Here is a 16771-nt window from a genome sequence, read left to right on the forward strand (position 1 = left end):
AGTGTCATCAGAACGAGCAGTTCGTTGGGCCATATCGCCGCTTTGCCGTGCATCTGAAGAACTCGAAGGCAACTCAGTAAACGAGGAGAATGAGAATAACTTGTGCGCGCCAGTGATAAACAAGCTAATGGCAGCCCCAATATAGATAGAAATCAACTTCCGCCGCCCCCCCAACGGAGTCTCCGAGTAGGTTACTTCAGTTCCAAGCAAGGAGGGCAAGAATACCTAGTGAGCGTGGGTAATAAACAAGATAAGAGCAGCGCCAATATAGATCGAAATCAACTTCCCCCACCCCTGATAGCGAGAGCTGATCAAGTTTCGCGCGCCTCCAATGCGATCACATGGCGAAGCTGAAACCACGAAACGCGTTGACACGTTCAGACGCCGTAACGCGCCGAAGCCAGAGACTTCTGTTTTTCACCGCAAGAAGGTAGCACAATCAAATTTCAAACACTTCTTGTAAGTCCCAGGAGGTGGCAGCACCTCCCAGGGAGCATGCATCATTAAAATGGCGCGAAATTTCAAACGGATGCTCGAAATCGTACCCGTACGGCAAAGACCTTGCGGGACGGAAAACCGCCGCAGTACACGTACGGCAAAAACCCTCAAAGGGTTAAGTATGCCTTAATTTTCTGACAAGCTCTCAGTGCGTAGTCTACGGCGTACGGTCGTCGACTCTCGCAACCCTGTGACGGGCGAAGACGAGCTATGTACTGCTTCTCATTCACTGAAACCACTGTTAGATAGAAGAAAATGTGAGCAAGTGCCTTGTTTTGCAAAAAAGCTGCCGTTGGTTCGGTTAACACTTTCGTCTACCGGACACAAAGCGAGGCCTGTTATCTGATCCCCTTTGACTCTGCGTCTGAGGTTTACCCTTTGAACGGTGATATCGCAGTGCACTCGCTGGGGCCGAAGGAAGATAACCCCGCATATTGTCAGTTTACAGAGATAGTTAGTGTGCATGGTAGAATGCCCAGTGTAGTAGATAAATAAATTAACCGTAACTGGCAGGCGACTGGTACAGCAGCCTCTGCCAGCCCCCTGCCAGATGGCCTTTCAGGCTGCCCCAAAACTTCTCCAAAAGGCCTTTCTGGCTGCTCCAAGCCTGCTACACAAGGCAATTTTGCCTGCTCCCAGGACTGCTCCCAAACCCATGTACCCTCCTGTTCCACCCCTGTTAAATTTTCCCACCATGCATACGAGCGCAACCGCCTGCGCGAGTCAAGAATACCGGGAGTGCACAGCACGCTCTCCAAATCTCGTAGCTTGCAGTCAAGAAGCATCACAGATGTTGAGTCCTGCAAGCCTGATGAATAGCCAGAGCACACAGCGGAAGAAGCTGTGCGCTCTGGCTATTCATCAGGCTTGTAAACTTGACATCTACAATTCTTCATTTCCCGAGACAGTGAACAAAGAGAAAGCTTGTACAGTGTAAATACAGCCATGCAGCCAACAAAAATTCAGAACTATTTCATAAATTCTGGGGGTGAAACACAAACTAGAATAAGCTTTTTGCAAAATGCTATAGCCTTCCTTTGTGCTTATTTTAGTCGTACGGTGCCCCCACTGAACAATGGGTTAATCATTTAGTGAAAACATGGTACCCTGCTTACAAGAGACAAACTGGTCTCCAGTACGTGTCTCGTATAAAGGGGTTAAACTGTACAGTAGAATCTCGATAAACGGAAATCGGAATAAACGGAATTGCCTCTTAAACGAAACAGTAGACTGTAAGTTGGCTGGTTTTGTTAGGGTAGCTAGAGTTGGAAGGTGTGATGATCGGCCGGAAAAAGCTGGCCCATGTTTGCGTGAATGCTGTGCGGCAGCGCTGTCGTCAGGGGCGCCGTCAGCTCGCGCGGCCGTTCTCCGTCTCTGCCACGACCCGGCGGGGACGCATTACTGAACTCTAGAAATTTTAGCTGATACCGCAGTTCCTTAGACAAGGCGAGGCTTTTGTTACGCTACCGCTAACATGGGGTTTGCGACTTGGCGAAACACAGCCGAGTTTTACTCTGCCAGAAAGCAAGCAGGCGTTTGAGCCGCTGGGCGGGAGCTTATCTATGGTACAGTGCTTTTTGCAGGGTTTATGGGAAATGTTTTTTTTTTCTCGGAGGTGAGCCGCGCTATATTAACTGCTAGGATCACGCGGCATGTTTATTCTTGCCACTCGTTTTTTTTTTTTTTTTTTTTTTTGTTGCTGTTAATGGTGGTGGTGGGCGCGCGCAATTACGTACGAAAGCAGATAACTTCATTTAAACCTGCCAGATCAACATGAAATTATGGCATGCGTTGTAATGAAACATCCTGATTTCATTCTCAGTGAAGTTCGAAAACCAAACAAACAGATGCAACATGTTCCTGGGTGAGCAAACTTTATTGCGTGAAGCAGAATGCAGTTCAGTTCTGCTGCTTCTTCCACGTTCCGCAAGGCTTTTCTTTTTTTTTTTTTCTTTGCTCTCGTTCGTTCTATAATCAAAATGCAAATAAAAATGAAAGATGTGTAGCACGCAATAAGCGGGGCTACTTCAGCTGTAGAGCATTGCTTGTAGTTGTACCACGTACTAGATTTAGACGCGGTAAGATATTAGTCAAAACCCTGTCTAACCAACAAATTCTGATTCCCGCGCAGGTGCCTATGCAGCTCAATGCTTTTAGGAACTCGAACTAACGAAATAGATTCCCCGCCACTTCTGATTTAACGAAGTATTTAGAGCAACAGACAGATCTAATAATGAGAAAATTGGAATGTGTTCTGACAGAACGCAACGAAAATCATTGCGCCACGTCAGAAATAAAAAACAAGGCATATTGTTTTGTTTTCACGGAACTTTACGTGATAAATTACTCAACAATCCCATAGTGTACGGCGTCCTGGCAAGCACACTTTCCACAATCTTGAAGGGAAGTTACGCCATCATCCATGCCACTTCTTCTGGAATTGCATCAAAGAAAAATAACCTCAAGGAGACGTGTATCCTGCACGAGAAGCTGGAGGAAGCCCTGTGTTGGTTGAGGATATGAGAGCCAAGAATATTCCGCTTAGTGGGGAAGTGGTACAACAGAAAGCGCTTTGTTTCGCGTGACTGCTGGGGTGCGATGACTTCAAGGCAAGCCCCAGCTGGCTCATTATTTTCACCGCGCACTTTTAGTGCACCGCTTAATTATCGTCAGGGAAGTGCCGCAGCCGCCACGATTATGATCCCATGGTAGCTGCTGCGATGCGGCTCTCTTTAGACACGGAATTTATGAAATCAACTGCTTGTAAAATGACAGTTCCAATTTTACGAATTAATGAACTAATTCGCGGTTCTCAGTCACTGCGTTAGATCGGGTTTTAGCTGTATGACATGCTAGAACTACTCGTATCTTGTCAAAAAGCTTTGCTCAAACAGCCGAATTGTCCTGAAGCGTCTTGTCGGCCCTTGCAATAGCATGCGACCACTTCAAAAACAGGTCTTGACAAGCCGGCGCACAGAAGAGGGACACTTTTTTGGAACAAGATTTGGATCCGGAATTGCACCCTAGCATGAAACACCACCTCTTAGTTTTTTTTCTTTGAAGTAAAAGGCATCTTTGCCACCGCACAGCAGTGCAGTCATACACGCAACATGCAATAATCTGCAGCAAAACACACCGCGACTGCTCCGCACCCAGGTGCCAACAGAGAGGCGGTCTGCTGGACTGGCTTTCCCCTGCGGAAACGCTGACGGCGCCCCTGACAGCAGCGCTCTGTTTTGCCCTAGCGGCCGGCCAGGGGAACACGCTCCGCAGGAGGTCATCACACCTTCCCATTCTAACCACCCTAGTTTTGTAGTCAGATAACGTGATAAAACTCAGTAATCGGAACTAAAATTTTCGCGTCACTGTGTAAACGGAACCAGAAATAGAACTTTTGTGAAACTCATTGGCATGAGAATCAGTTTTTATGGTTCCGGCTGTTTCATTTTTTTTTCTTTCGTTTTTTTTTCTCCTATGTTTTTTTTAGCCTCGTGGCCTCTTAAGCCTCGTCTCGTTAGTGGTCAGCCATGTTAGCGCAACAAATGCAACATCGCAGTTCTTGTTCCAGTCGTTCGGTCTCGACAGCGTGACTGTGGGCATAGTTGGGTGCTTATCAGCTGAGCTGCTGTTGCTGCCGCTGCTACCGCAACCGTTGCCGGCCACTTGAGCAGAACTGACTGAAAACCGTGTCGTGCGCAGCACTGAACCGTGTCGTGCGCAGCTTCTTATTTGGATGGCGGGAACAGAGGTGCAAAACATTTGCTATTGATGCATGCCCACACTAAGCAAATATCGTGGGCATTTCGCCATTGCTATAATAAAGCTTTGTTGTTAGCTGGCATGTACATAATTTCTTAGGATTCATCTCCGTTGCTGGCGTACTAAGAGCCTGAAGCTTAAAGGTGTTTTTTTAAAGCATTCACCGCAAGGTTTGCCATGTCACTGGGGCAGACAGTAATAGGGATACACCTTTGGGCAAAGGAAGGTTAGAAGTTGCCATTGGTAGGCGTAAAGGTCACGCCTGTGTGTGTGGCAGCCATATAATAATTCTGAAGGTACGTCTGAGTGCTTCGGGCAGGGACTGTTGGTGTTGAGGTTTCTTAGCATTTTTCGTTGCTTGTATGTCCTTTCAGAACCAGAACCAGCAGGCCACATCAGACGTTGAAGGGATGGATCTTGGGGAACGAGTTGAAGTGGATGTCCAGATGGTGGACACCAATGGCAATGACACTGCACCAGTAACAGCACCTTTCTCGCTTGCTCCCCTTTGTGAGAGTGTGTTTGCAGGCGGCTTGTGTGTGTGGGTTTGCGGATCTGCTGTGCATGTGTGTGAGAACAAATTGTCAGGAAGTAAACTAAACCCTGGCCTTGTGCCAAGTTCACATATCCACTTGGCACACCTGGTAGATATAGCTAACCTCCACTGTAACAATTTGTTCGAATTGCGTTTTTTTCCCCCCACATTGTTGACAGCTCCTTGACGCAGCTGTTCAGTGTGACGTAGCCTCTATGACGCAGCTGACACTGAAGACTATGGCACCGCTATTGGCAGGTTAGGCGTATCTTTATACGGAGGAATGTCTATTGGGGGCACCTGTCACATGACTTTAGCTGAGTTTGTAGATACAGCGCATCGTTTACATGGTATGAGCGCACGGTGGGAGAGGAGCGCACACGAATAGACATACACTGCACCAGCTAAAACTTGTTTCCACCCACCTGAGCGAAGCTATTGCTGAAAATGAGTTTACGCATGCGTGAAAGGGGGTGATAGAGCAGTGAAAAATTGCGCTGGGGGTCGTCGACAGGGCTTGGTAAAGCAGTGACAGAATAACTGTGGCCATGCTAAGCCCTTTCTGCATAAACCAGCCACAGAGGGACCTGTTCGTCGAGCCAGCACCACATGCAAGTGCAAACAGACCATTAGTCATTGATGGAAATCTTCAAAAATTGCCACGAGCAAGCGGTTGTGTTTGGGTCCCCCATGTCTGGCCCACAAACGGTCGTTTCCCCTATTCTAAAACTGTCGTGCCGACGCCAGCATGGCTGATGCGAGACTCAATGCGACCGGCAGTCCCCCGTGCGCAACCAGTACTAGGCGGAGAATGAGTGTTGGCTGCTAAAACACACGCATGACATACCGCCGAGCGGCGCTAATGGCTGTGTTTACCTCGTAGCGCAAGGGCCTTGACAGGTGTCTCTAGGTGGTCTTTCTCCGAGCTGGTCAGCTCGTGTTATCTACAGTGCTTTGAGGCACGAGGAAAGAGTAAAAGCCCCAGGCCTTATAGCTGGCACTTTTTAGAGATTGATAACTTGGATAGTCATTAACACTTTCAAATTATTTTTGCAGGAGGATGCTCCTCAGATAGTACTCCAACAATTGCACACAGAAAATCGCAGCCTTTGGAATCCTATTTAGGGTCCCTGTCGCGACTCTTAATGCCTTCGTTAGCGGAAAAGAACTGTATTTACATCACATGACGTTAGACAGAACACGTCCACTGGCCGCCATCATTTTTCATCCTTTTCTACCAGCTCCTGCCCTAACTTCTTCTAACTCCTCCCTAGTACACTTGAAATATTGATTTTGTAACTTCCTTACATCACAGATTTTGTTTATCAAAGTTTGCTACAGTCGAACCAGACTATATCGAACCCATTCACATTGAATTATCCTTTATATCAAACTATTTCTGGGCATGGTACATTTACAATGAGAATATAAGCAAAAGCTACGCTGACATCGAACAGAAATACTAGCGACAACCGATATATCGAATGCCGCATGCTGCATAGGTGCCTCCACAAGTTGGCCTTCCCTCGGGGCGCAGGAGAAATTCCGCTGGCACACCCCACAAAGTGGTCTAGCCCAGCCGTTCATGGGCAGCGGGTGGCTCTTTCCCCTCCCTCACTTTGCTCTCCCTATCGTGACTGTGCCATTGCGCAACACCCATGTAGGGCGAGCCGTCGGTACCCCCCACCCCCTCCTGCAAAAAATGATCCACGCCCTCCCACCATGCTTTTTCGTTCGGTATGTTTGTGTCGCTTGCGCTTTGTGGGCTTTTTTTGGGAGTGTAGCTGTGGTGGCTAGTGCTAGTGTCTCTAAATAAAGGCTTATTAAGTGGCTCTATTTAGCACGAAGTGGCCAACTTTGATTTTTGCCGTGAAGCTGGCAGTCGGAAATCAAGCCGGATGCGGTGAGAAGTCGGACGTCCCCGTCAGGCATGAGATTCTTGAGAACACCTTGTCGAAGTCAGAACTCCGCCTCAAAAAAACGGCCCGCACATGGACCCCCCCTCCCTCCTGCTTTGGATCGTGCGTACCGTGGCGCCACTGCGGCCGCTGGATGCACTATCCAAAAAACAAACTAATTATTCAAACTGCCAATTTAACGTTAAATTTTGTTTCAAAGTGTGTAATTATTTATTTTTGTGCTTTCGTGAGTTATTAATTGCTATCTTAACTCCGGTTTTTCTGTTGCGATTGGCTGTTGCGATCTGGTTTTTCTGTTGCGATTGTTACGATATCACCATCAAACAATGGCGGATGCCATTGTTTGATGGTGATAACGATGTGGCTGGTCGTCTTTACATGAGGCGCAGGCCCGGTTCGCCAAGCGGGAGCTACAACCAATCCGTATCCATTTGAAATCGCATGAATGTGCTCCGCTGCTGGCGCGGCGCCGTCATGTATGCGTTGCGAGCAGCTGTCCCTGCCGTTTTCCTTCTACCATTCTTCATAGCCAAGAGCAAAAATCATATTTGCGTGTTTGGTCTTGAAGCCAAGTCATCCTATCTTAGTCGCGAGCGCGCGGTCTTGTTTAATGCAGGCGCGCGCGTCTTGCCTGCCAAGGTCAGTAGCTGCCGTGCCCTGTCAGAGAATAAGATAACGGCACTGCTCCTGCCACAAGCGAGAGGGGGGCTTCCGACGGCCTAGCAGCTATCTGCGAGTAATCAGCTCAGTGGACATGCCTTGTTGTACAGCAATACGTTTTGCGCCTGCATTTCTTCACCTCCCTCCGTAACGCATTCTTTGCGTGCAGTGAAAAGACAGATAACCATTGGTATGTTTGTTATCCAAATAAGCGACGTTATTGCGCGTCACTCCTTTTTCTAAACATTGTATTATGCTGCCAATGATGCTGAAACATACGGGGCTATTTTTCTTGCCTTTCTGTGGTGTGTTGGGGCAGATTTCGCCTCAACGAATTTTTGCTTCAACGAAATTTTTCGCGCGTCCCGTCAATTTCGTTGTGGCGGGATTCAACTGTAGATGTTTTTTTGCGAGTTCACTATAACCGGGTTTGGCTGTATATTGAGGTTTTAGTTGTCCCTTTCCAGTGTGGCCATCATTTTCAGGACTGTCGGGAAGCAAGTGTGTCATTCCTGGCTGGGTGGGTAGCTGCAGCTGCCGGGGTTGTGCTTGGAACGTGCCCATTTCTCCCTGCAGGCGGGTGCACCGAGCAGCAGTGGCAACAGTGACCCGGATGTGTCTGCGTCAAATCGGCCTGTGGGTGCATCGTCGTCAACCGGACGCTTTGGTGAGGGAATAGTGAATGCCGCTCGCGCAGCTGCTGCTGCCGCAGCCCTGGTGGCTGCTCGCGTCACGGCTGGATCAGTCTTTGGCCCAGCCGCCACTGCAGAGACGCCGGCAGCCTCCACTGCGGCTCACAGTAAGGGCTGCCACTTGCCATACACACCTTGAGGCTTGGTAACCCATGCCAAAGTAATTGCGGGGGTGAAAGCCACATTCTAAATGTTCTCTCGGCATCAGTGGATATGGGCATCCGGACCATGGCACTGGGACTTTTGAGGAGGTCTGCGCGGCAACGTGCAGCAGTTCGAGTACGGCGCAAAAAAAACTGCGTCACCTGTGTTAGTTATCCAAGTTATTCCACTTCGCCCCGTGGAGGAGAGAAAACATGCACAATTTGCGAGGTTCTTCACTGGGCCCATGCTCCATTTGCACACCTGAGCATGCAGAACCACAGCCTGCCTGCGGCTGATTGCATTTCTAAGCTGTTCACAATGTGCAATGTTTTTGTAGCTATACATAGAACTGAGATCATGTAGATTGGTCTCCCTTGGACCCCTGTGGTCCCAAAGCTAAAATTATACCACTGTGCCGGGGAATTCAGACACTTGTTTCTTGTAAATGCTCTTTCTCTGATTGGCTTCTGCATGCAAAAAAAAAAAAAAAAACACACCCTATGCTCATTCTGCTCAAAAACTGCGCTATTCACACTCTGTGACCAGCGCTAAATGCAGTGCACACGAGCGCAGCCGAACAAGGTATGCTGCAGAACCATAAGAGCGTGGAGCAAGAACAAGAGAAAAGAATATACTTTCTGCCTTGGCAACCGAAACATTGACAGTTTCTTCTCCAGCTCCCAGATGCTGCCAGCGTGTTAGTGCTCAGTGTGTTTTAGGGCTTTTGTTTGCCTGAAATGCCACGTTTCTGCTCCTGACATGTTTTAACTCTGTGGAAAAGACAGGCCAGCGTATGCTACTTTCCTGAATCAAAGGGAATGTATTTTGAGAGGGGGACTTTGGGCTTATGGGTGTCTGACGATAATGCAGAGGTATTGGGGGGGTTAAAATTGCGCGCCTGCGCACTTCTTTGAGCGCGTTTGAGGGTGTGGCCTTCTGTTACGGGAAATGCTTGATCCAGAAGCGACGCCGATCGTTTATTTTGAGGCGCCTTTTCACGCTGTGTCGCCATTGAGTCAGATGATCGTTGAAGGGCATCATGCTAGCTGCAGTCAGCCTGCTGTGCTCTCCCGAATGTAGTAGATAACGGGATGCTCAGTGGCGACAGAGCATAAAAAGGCTCCTCAAAATAAATGATGGGCGTCACTTCCTTATCAAGCATTTCCCGTACCAGTAGGCCACACTATCAAACGCTCTCAAAGAAGTGCGCATGCGCGCAGTTTACTAATGCTTGACATGATCTGGTCTTTACCTCTGCGTAATCACATTTTCTGAACAGCCGTGGGGTAACCTCTATCATGCCCTTGCAATACAGCCACTGCAAATGTCTTACTGATGCACAGCAGGTAGCTGCTGCTCATTAACCAAGGCAACCCACAAAATGTCTGCCTTCGCACGAAAGGAAAATAAGAGATATTTTTATAACTTGAAGTTGCGTGTGTAGTTATTTCCCCTATTTTTCCCGAGACTGGGATTGAATTCCAACCTGCTTAGGTTGACAGTGGGTTTTCTAGCCCTTAGATTTGCCATTGAAGACTAGAAATTGGTGGTGAAGTTCTTTTTGTTTGTGTGCTGCTCTGCCCAGTACAGCACCATGGTGGTGCCTTGTCTGATAGCAAATGTTTAAACCCAGTAAAACCATTGCTACACCACAAATGCTCTCAGGTGTTTTTTTATCCATGGCAAAAATGTGCTGAGTAACTGCAGGGTTGATCCAAGTTTTCCAACAAGTCAACCAAACCATGTCTTGAGACCTCCTTCTAGCTAAGTTTGGTGGGAACTGCTTGTGCCACTGTACAGTGGAAACATGCTCACTTGGCAGGCATCTCAATTGGCAGTCGTTTAAATTTCACACAGTTACAATGGGCTGTGTGCAATGATTGAACGAAAAATAGAGTGCGACTTGGACAACGACACTAAAGAAGGACGCCGGGACAAGCGCTTGTCCCGTCGTTCTTCTTTAGTGTCGTCCAAGTCGCGTTCTATTTTTCTATCGTAATGCACCAACTTGCCCAACAGCTATGCTTAATGATTGTACAGTTCAGCTAGCCCCTCCCGTGTCTTAATTAAGGAAATGTGTCGCATAATATGCTATGTTTAACAAGTGTTTGAAAAAAACTGGCAAGGAAATGGGGCATCTCGACATGCAAAGGCTTGCACTTTGTTCCTTGCAGTTAAATCTGTTATGTAGGACCAGGACATTTCTAATTAGGTACTTTTGCATCACGCAGTCCAGAAATTTTTTTCAAAACTTCAGTGTGAATATTGCTCGTGTGTGTTGAATTCCACTTTTGAGAATGGCTGCTTTCTGTACTCTCTGTGTTTCTCATCACTGGGCTAATGTACTTGTGGGCAGGCTGGGTCAGCAATTTTGTGAGGTTAGTCCTTTGAAATTGCTGCCCCTATAGCCACCAATGTCGGATAGAATTTCTTTACTTACCACTTGTATATTTTATTAAGTGTCTAGAGTGGCACCTAGACAGAACTCGAATCGCCCTTAGTGGTCAGCCTAGATAGAAATGAAGCAGTTCTGGGCCGTTGGATGGAACTAAATAATTATCAGATGGAACTAATAAACGACTGCTAGGCATTCTGTCTAGACAAGTGTTCACGTCATATGACTAATGTAGAGTCAAACCCCGCGATAAAGAAATCCCGCGAGTACGAAATTCCCGCGGCAACGAAATATTTTTGGGTCCCCGGCAAACATCCATAGAAGCCCATGTATTTCATATCTCGCGGCAACGAAACGTTCTTGGAAAGCCCAAGTGAGTGGTTCAAGTGAAAGAATGGAGTATAGCACCAACAAGTTTGGAACCGCCTGGAGCTCGCTCTACCATTTTGACAAGCAAGGATGCCACTCTTTAATGGCACACGTGCACAAAACAAAACAGCGACTGCTGTGGCCTTTCTGGATTTCAACAAAGTGGTGCTCACTTGGTTTTGTGGACGGCATTGGAACAGCGAGGTGTCACTGTCTGGCAAATTTCATCAACAGAAGAAGCTGGACTTGCATGCTCAGGCATACTTAGTGCCGAAAAACAGGGAGAAAAATGTGCAGAGAAGGCGGACCCGCGGCGGGATATTTTGGATCAGTCTGACACAGTGCGGTCGTTCTTGGGCACGCACGACGAGAAATGAAGCACATCTTGTAGTATGGCAGCTGAGCTATGAAGTTACTGCAAAGTAAGGCTTGCAAAGTAATACAACCAACTTTGGGAAATAAGTTTTCGGTTTGCGGGTGATTTTCCTATCGTTTGTTTCATTCCCGCGGGAATGAAAATCCCACAAAAGCGAGTTTTTTTGGCTTTTCCCGGTGAATTCGTTATTGCAGGGTCCGACTGTACCACTCTTTGCCACCGTTTGTCCTTGGTGTAGTGGTTACGTCTCTGCTTGTTGACATGGGGATTGTGGGTTTGATTCCTCCTGCTATCATTTTTTTTAGAATATTTGTTACTTGGGACAAATGTTGTTCTTTATACCTGTGTTGGCCTATAATTTGTCCGTACTTTTAGCAAAAGCATTGCTTTATGTTAGGTTAGGGTATGTGATACTTTTCTTTTTCTTTTTTTTGTGACCTATATAGCAGTTTCGCCATCAGTTATATAGTATCCTTGCATTCAATTCGGTGGGGTTAAAATGGGTTATGTATAATAGCTTGTCGTGCTGATCTTGGGTTGGGTTGCATTACTGCATTACCGTGCAATTGAGTTTTGGATGAAACTTTAATGCCGTTCGGTCTATCTGGATGGAATGCTAGCCACCGCTTAATCAAGATTGGGCCAGAAATGTTCACATGGTGTGCATATACGACTCCATTTGAGGACTGTTGAGCAAGCGTGTTTTTTTTTTTTTTTTTTTTCCCCACTTGTTTGTTGCAGTGTTGTCCTACTTTTTCTGCTGCATAAAGAGTAGTGTGGGTGTTTATGAAAAGCTAACATTTACATATTCTTCTGAAACTACCAGCTCATGGGTGGCCTGCGTAGTGGGGAGAACGAAATCTGGAGCACTCTCCCCATTGCAGATGAACGTCTGCCATCCGGCCAGGCAGCCACTGCCGGAGGAGCAGCCACAGTGCAGCCGTCTGCACCGACCGCTTCTTCTGCCTCTGCCCCTAGACGCCACCACAGCCCCAATGCAAGACCATATGGGTAAGTAGGCAACGACAGACTGGATGCTTTAGCCATGAGAAAGCATTCGGATCATGCAGTCTCGATTGTGCATGCGAGTCCATAAGGAGCATACATTCATTTCAGATATGTATTCTTTGCTGCTTGTTGCCTTTTGCTGCTTATTGAGAGGTTTGATTGTGCTCTATTATTATATATAAAAGTATGTACTGGCCGGGAAAATGTTGGAAATTATACTAACAAAAGCACAAAGTTCTTTATGCATGTATGCTTTAAAAAGGGGTCACGAAAACTGTGCTTAATGGCATAAGTCCTTGGCACAGTATAAGGTGTCCACACCTTATTTGAATTTGTGCATGGCACTATGTTGTAATACCCAAGAATTGTTGGGAGTAGTTGACTGCAAAAATAAAGCAGATCTCTTCATAAAGTGGATCTCTTCACTGAATCTCTCATCCAAGAGGTGGCCCTGCAACATGCCTGAAGAAAAGTTTGTGCACTTTTCTAACCTGCATGTGGCATACTCCAAGGAGCAAGCTTGCATGCGTTGCCAACCTTTAGAGCTTGTCTGTAGCACTCATTACTAGATCAGGTGCCAGCATGTTCTGCACTGCTTCCATACACTGATGCACAAAAAAAATGGCCTTTCAAAATTACGCTGGGGGCAGTTTAGTCATCAGTTTAGTCAGTGACATAACTGACCCAAGCATTCTAAAAGATTGGCTGGCTTGCAATACCACCTGGTTTTGTCATCCTCTACAGTCATGCTTTATAAGATGCACACGTTATAAATTGAGGTGCTTGAATGGGGAAATTTCAGCTCGAACTGAGTAGTGCTAAATTCGGGATCAGGTTTAGTGTTAAATTTTGCATCAGGTTCGACTAAATGTGCGTAAAAAGAAAACATAACAATGCCTCTCCATGTTTCCATTCCAAGGTTACCAAAAAGGCTTTGTTTGAATCTGTTTGATTTTGAACTAGCATTTGTGTACACCTATGCAAGGGCAGCACCTTTTTGTTGCAATTTGTGTGGGGTTGAGACGGGTTGTGCCCTTAATGTTAATATAGTCCGGGAAGGCAGTCATTTTCCTGCCCACGGTATCTGCTCCCCTACATTTTTGTTCGAGGAAAAAATTGCTTGCCCGGTTGTGTGTGCACAATCTGACCACCTGTCAGAGGCTGTAAAGCATATTGGAGACAGCAGATGCTCACATCCTAGTGGAAGCAAGAGAAAGTGGGATTTGGAGAAGATTCAGAGTTAAGCGGCCAAAATTATCTCGTTTATATATTGCCTAGTGATTGGTATTGTGCATAACAGGTAATTTGTGCCAGAGTAAAAATAATAAAAAAAGCTGCTGTCGCTTTCGACCTGTGAGATCAAGGCTGCTTTGGTGACAGTTGTGCAAAGATTGCCCAAATAGCCCCGTGCTTTTCAGCGTATGCACTCTTAGGTTAGCAGTAACACAGGATTACGTGGCTTTTGCCGCTGTCAGAGCAGCCTGTTGGCCCATTGTGGATATGGGGCGAGGTGATACTGCCATCTTGCGCGTCCTGCAATAAAGATGGTCATTTGCCGTACATAGTTCTTGGTTCCATGTCCAACCATCTAGCTTCTCTTATCATGCCATTCTCTTATGCACTTAGTCCAGGGTTCAACAGAAGTCCGTCTGGTCTGGTTGTGAGCTCATAATAAATTTGCGGTCACTGACCAGGTCAAAAGAACAATTTTGATTTTTTTAGATCCCGTACGGGATCCTTGAGGAACAATTTGCGTTTTGGATCCCATACGGGATCCTTTATGAACAATTTTTATGTTTCAGATCCCATGCAGGATCCTTGATCCCACTGACCTCTTTGTGATCAAGGATCCCGTATGGGATTCGAAAGGTCAAACTTGTTCATTCGACTTAGTCAGTGATCGTATCTTTGTTATGAACCCATGTGCTTCTGCTAACAGCTACTAAGACAGTGTATACTATCATGCTTATGATTACAAAAAAAAAAGTAATTTGAGAAAAGTGTCAATAAAGAGAGGGTGCAAGTTATGTTCAGGAGTTTCTACTGGTTTGCAGCGCCGCGTGAGGAGGAGGGGTGGTGCATTGTCTTCAAATTTTCACTTGTGGAGACAAAAGAATTTCTGCAAGCTAAACTGCAAATTGAAAATTGAAGTGGCACTTTGGGAACAGCGGGCATGAAGCTTTCTCATTGTCACCTTTAAATGGGTATCTAAAAATAGCTTAGTAGCCTTATCCTTGGTACATGTTGAATGGGACCTGTAGGGAGGCATGTGTGCATGTCTTCTTTGGAGATTTCCTCCTGTGGGTGATGTGAGGCTGACTGGGCCTTGACAAATTGTCCTCTGTTAAGTTGTTTGTTGTGACATCACCATTCAATCAAAGGAGGGTTTTACGTGCCGAGGCGGCTTAATGGATGGCCAGGGGAGTTAATTGAAACCTCGTATGCACGGCCATTGTTCATCATAAAAAGCACGGCCGGTATCGTGCTCGGCACCACCACAGTGGGTCCAAAACAGGGTAGTATGTTGGCCACCAAGTTGCAAATGTAATGCCCTTGAATGCACTAGTCGTGTTTTATATTTAGGCTGTGTGCTCCGAATGTTTTTATTCGAAGGCGGCAAAGTCGTCTCATGAGCTGGCTGTCGAAGCGGTGTCTTAACCCTGCACTCCATGTCTTCAGCCAGTTTCTTGGGAAAAAAAAGTGTCCGCCTGCCATGGTGTGTTTCTTTGCTTGCCTACTCAACTGTCTGTAACGTGTGCGGGAACTCTGTGCTGTGTTGTGTATCCTCTCTAACGTACTAACCTGCATGAGCACAACTCGCCAGTTCTGGTGGGGCTGGCCAACCAAAACTAAGATTTTTGCATCCAGCCCAGATAGCTCGGGACGCTGCCGCCGCCGCCGCCGCCCTACATCTCATCAGAGTCGATCGCAGTCGTCTGAGCCCTACGGGTAATAGCGCTAAGCTTTCTCAGAGATAGACATAACTTAATCATTGCTACATTACCGTGCAGCTAACTCTTGCTTGTTGGGGCTTGTGGTTGATCTGAAATGTTAACCAGATTGCCACATAAGGCCTATACAGGCTACACAGTCTTGCTGCAATGGTGGAGTCTTTCATTGTATGCTTGTTAGCCCCAACTACAAGTGTGTGTGTGTGTGATGCCAGTGCACAGGCAGTGGGAATCCTGCGTGTGGGAAGCTGATCGTTGTGAACTTCTTGTAGTGTTATGTCAGATTCTGCAACTCCTGTATCGAAACTTGGCAGGGCTTGTCAATACAGTGTTCAGCGAGTTGTGTTGTCCGTGCATACGTAATGTATTCGGGATGTGTGCACTTTGGTTTCGAGCCCATTTTATGCCTCTCTCATTTTTATTTTATTCAGAGCGTTTAATGATATCGTTATTGAAAGGGGACACTAAAAGTCGTCAAGCAAAGCTGCCTTCCAGTCAGTTGTGCACCTCTTGGGCAAACGCCTTGTAGGCAAACGCCTTGTAGGCAAACGCCTTGTAGGCGTTTCCACATTCAGCCTCGATGCAGTGATTGGGATGCAGGTAATGAAGTGGCCAGGCATGACAGAGTTGCAGTGCGGGGGGAGCATTGGTGTTTGTGAGGAGGACAGCATGCACATGGTCATTCTTGCATTGTGGGTGCATCTTGCTTCACGGCTAGGCCAACCTCCCACACTCGTGAGCTGGCTAAGGTCAAGGGCTTGCTACAGTCGAACCCAGACATATGGAATTATGGACTGTATCGAACAATGTAAACATCCCCTTGCAAATCCCATGCAAAAGTATAGCACTGTTGGACGCGTTCATCAAACTCCCCATCACGGGCATATTTTATATATCGAACTCCTCGCCACAAGTGCCCCTGCAAGGGCGCTTTTCCTGATGGGGTGGAGGCGATGATGACGGTGACTTTTTCGCAGCCGCTGCCGTGCTAGGTGAGAAGGAGGCGGCGTCGCATCGCTTTGATGGCCTTCAACACCTGTTCGCACGCCAGCATGGGGGGGCAGCCGCATGGTAGCGAGAATGTGGGTAGTGATTGGGTACGAAATGCAATAAGGAGCAGGTGAAACTGACTGGAGGCGCTTTGTTTCTATGCTTGAGCTGTTACCAGTGGTGGCTTACGCAAGGACACCGATGCAGTGGTTTGTCCGAGGCATGTGTTTCGGAGCGACAAAGGCAGACATCATTCACCGGGTAAAGGCCGGTGAAAAGATATCAGTTGCAGAGGTATTCGAAATTTCTCGCAGTATTTTTGAGCGCAATACTGCGCATAAAACCTGGCATAAAGGCGACGGCATCCTGGCCCGGCCCAGCCGAGCTGGCTGAGCCGGCCGAGCCATTCCGGAGCGGGTCGTGTGCAAAGTGGCTTCGTTGGGCGGCTCCAGATGGGAGGTGTTAAGATTGCGAA

At 47.1% G+C, this 16771-nt stretch overlaps 1 protein-coding gene across 5 annotated transcripts in view; it reads left to right on the forward strand.

Moving 5' to 3' along the window:
* Positions 1 to 16771, forward strand: part of LOC144150472 (large proline-rich protein BAG6) — a 117915-nt gene that overhangs the window by 27683 nt on the left and 73461 nt on the right. For 2 of the 5 annotated variants that reach the window (XM_077682155.1, XM_077682156.1), the window contains exons 8-11: positions 4632 to 4736; positions 7948 to 8170; positions 12232 to 12358; positions 15224 to 15304. In XM_077682155.1, the coding sequence (XP_077538281.1) occupies positions 4632 to 4736; positions 7948 to 8170; positions 12232 to 12358; positions 15224 to 15304 (536 nt within the window). The remainder of the gene's footprint in view (positions 1 to 4631; positions 4737 to 7947; positions 8171 to 12231; positions 12359 to 15223; positions 15305 to 16771) is intronic. The other 3 variants (XM_077682158.1, XM_077682157.1, XM_077682159.1) reach the window with 3 other exon arrangements.

This window comes from Haemaphysalis longicornis, unplaced genomic scaffold, assembly GCF_048455015.1.
Source record: "Haemaphysalis longicornis isolate Haplotype H1 unplaced genomic scaffold, Haemaphysalis longicornis Haplotype H1 scaffold_1, whole genome shotgun sequence".
Taxonomy (NCBI): domain Eukaryota; kingdom Metazoa; phylum Arthropoda; class Arachnida; order Ixodida; family Ixodidae; genus Haemaphysalis; species Haemaphysalis longicornis.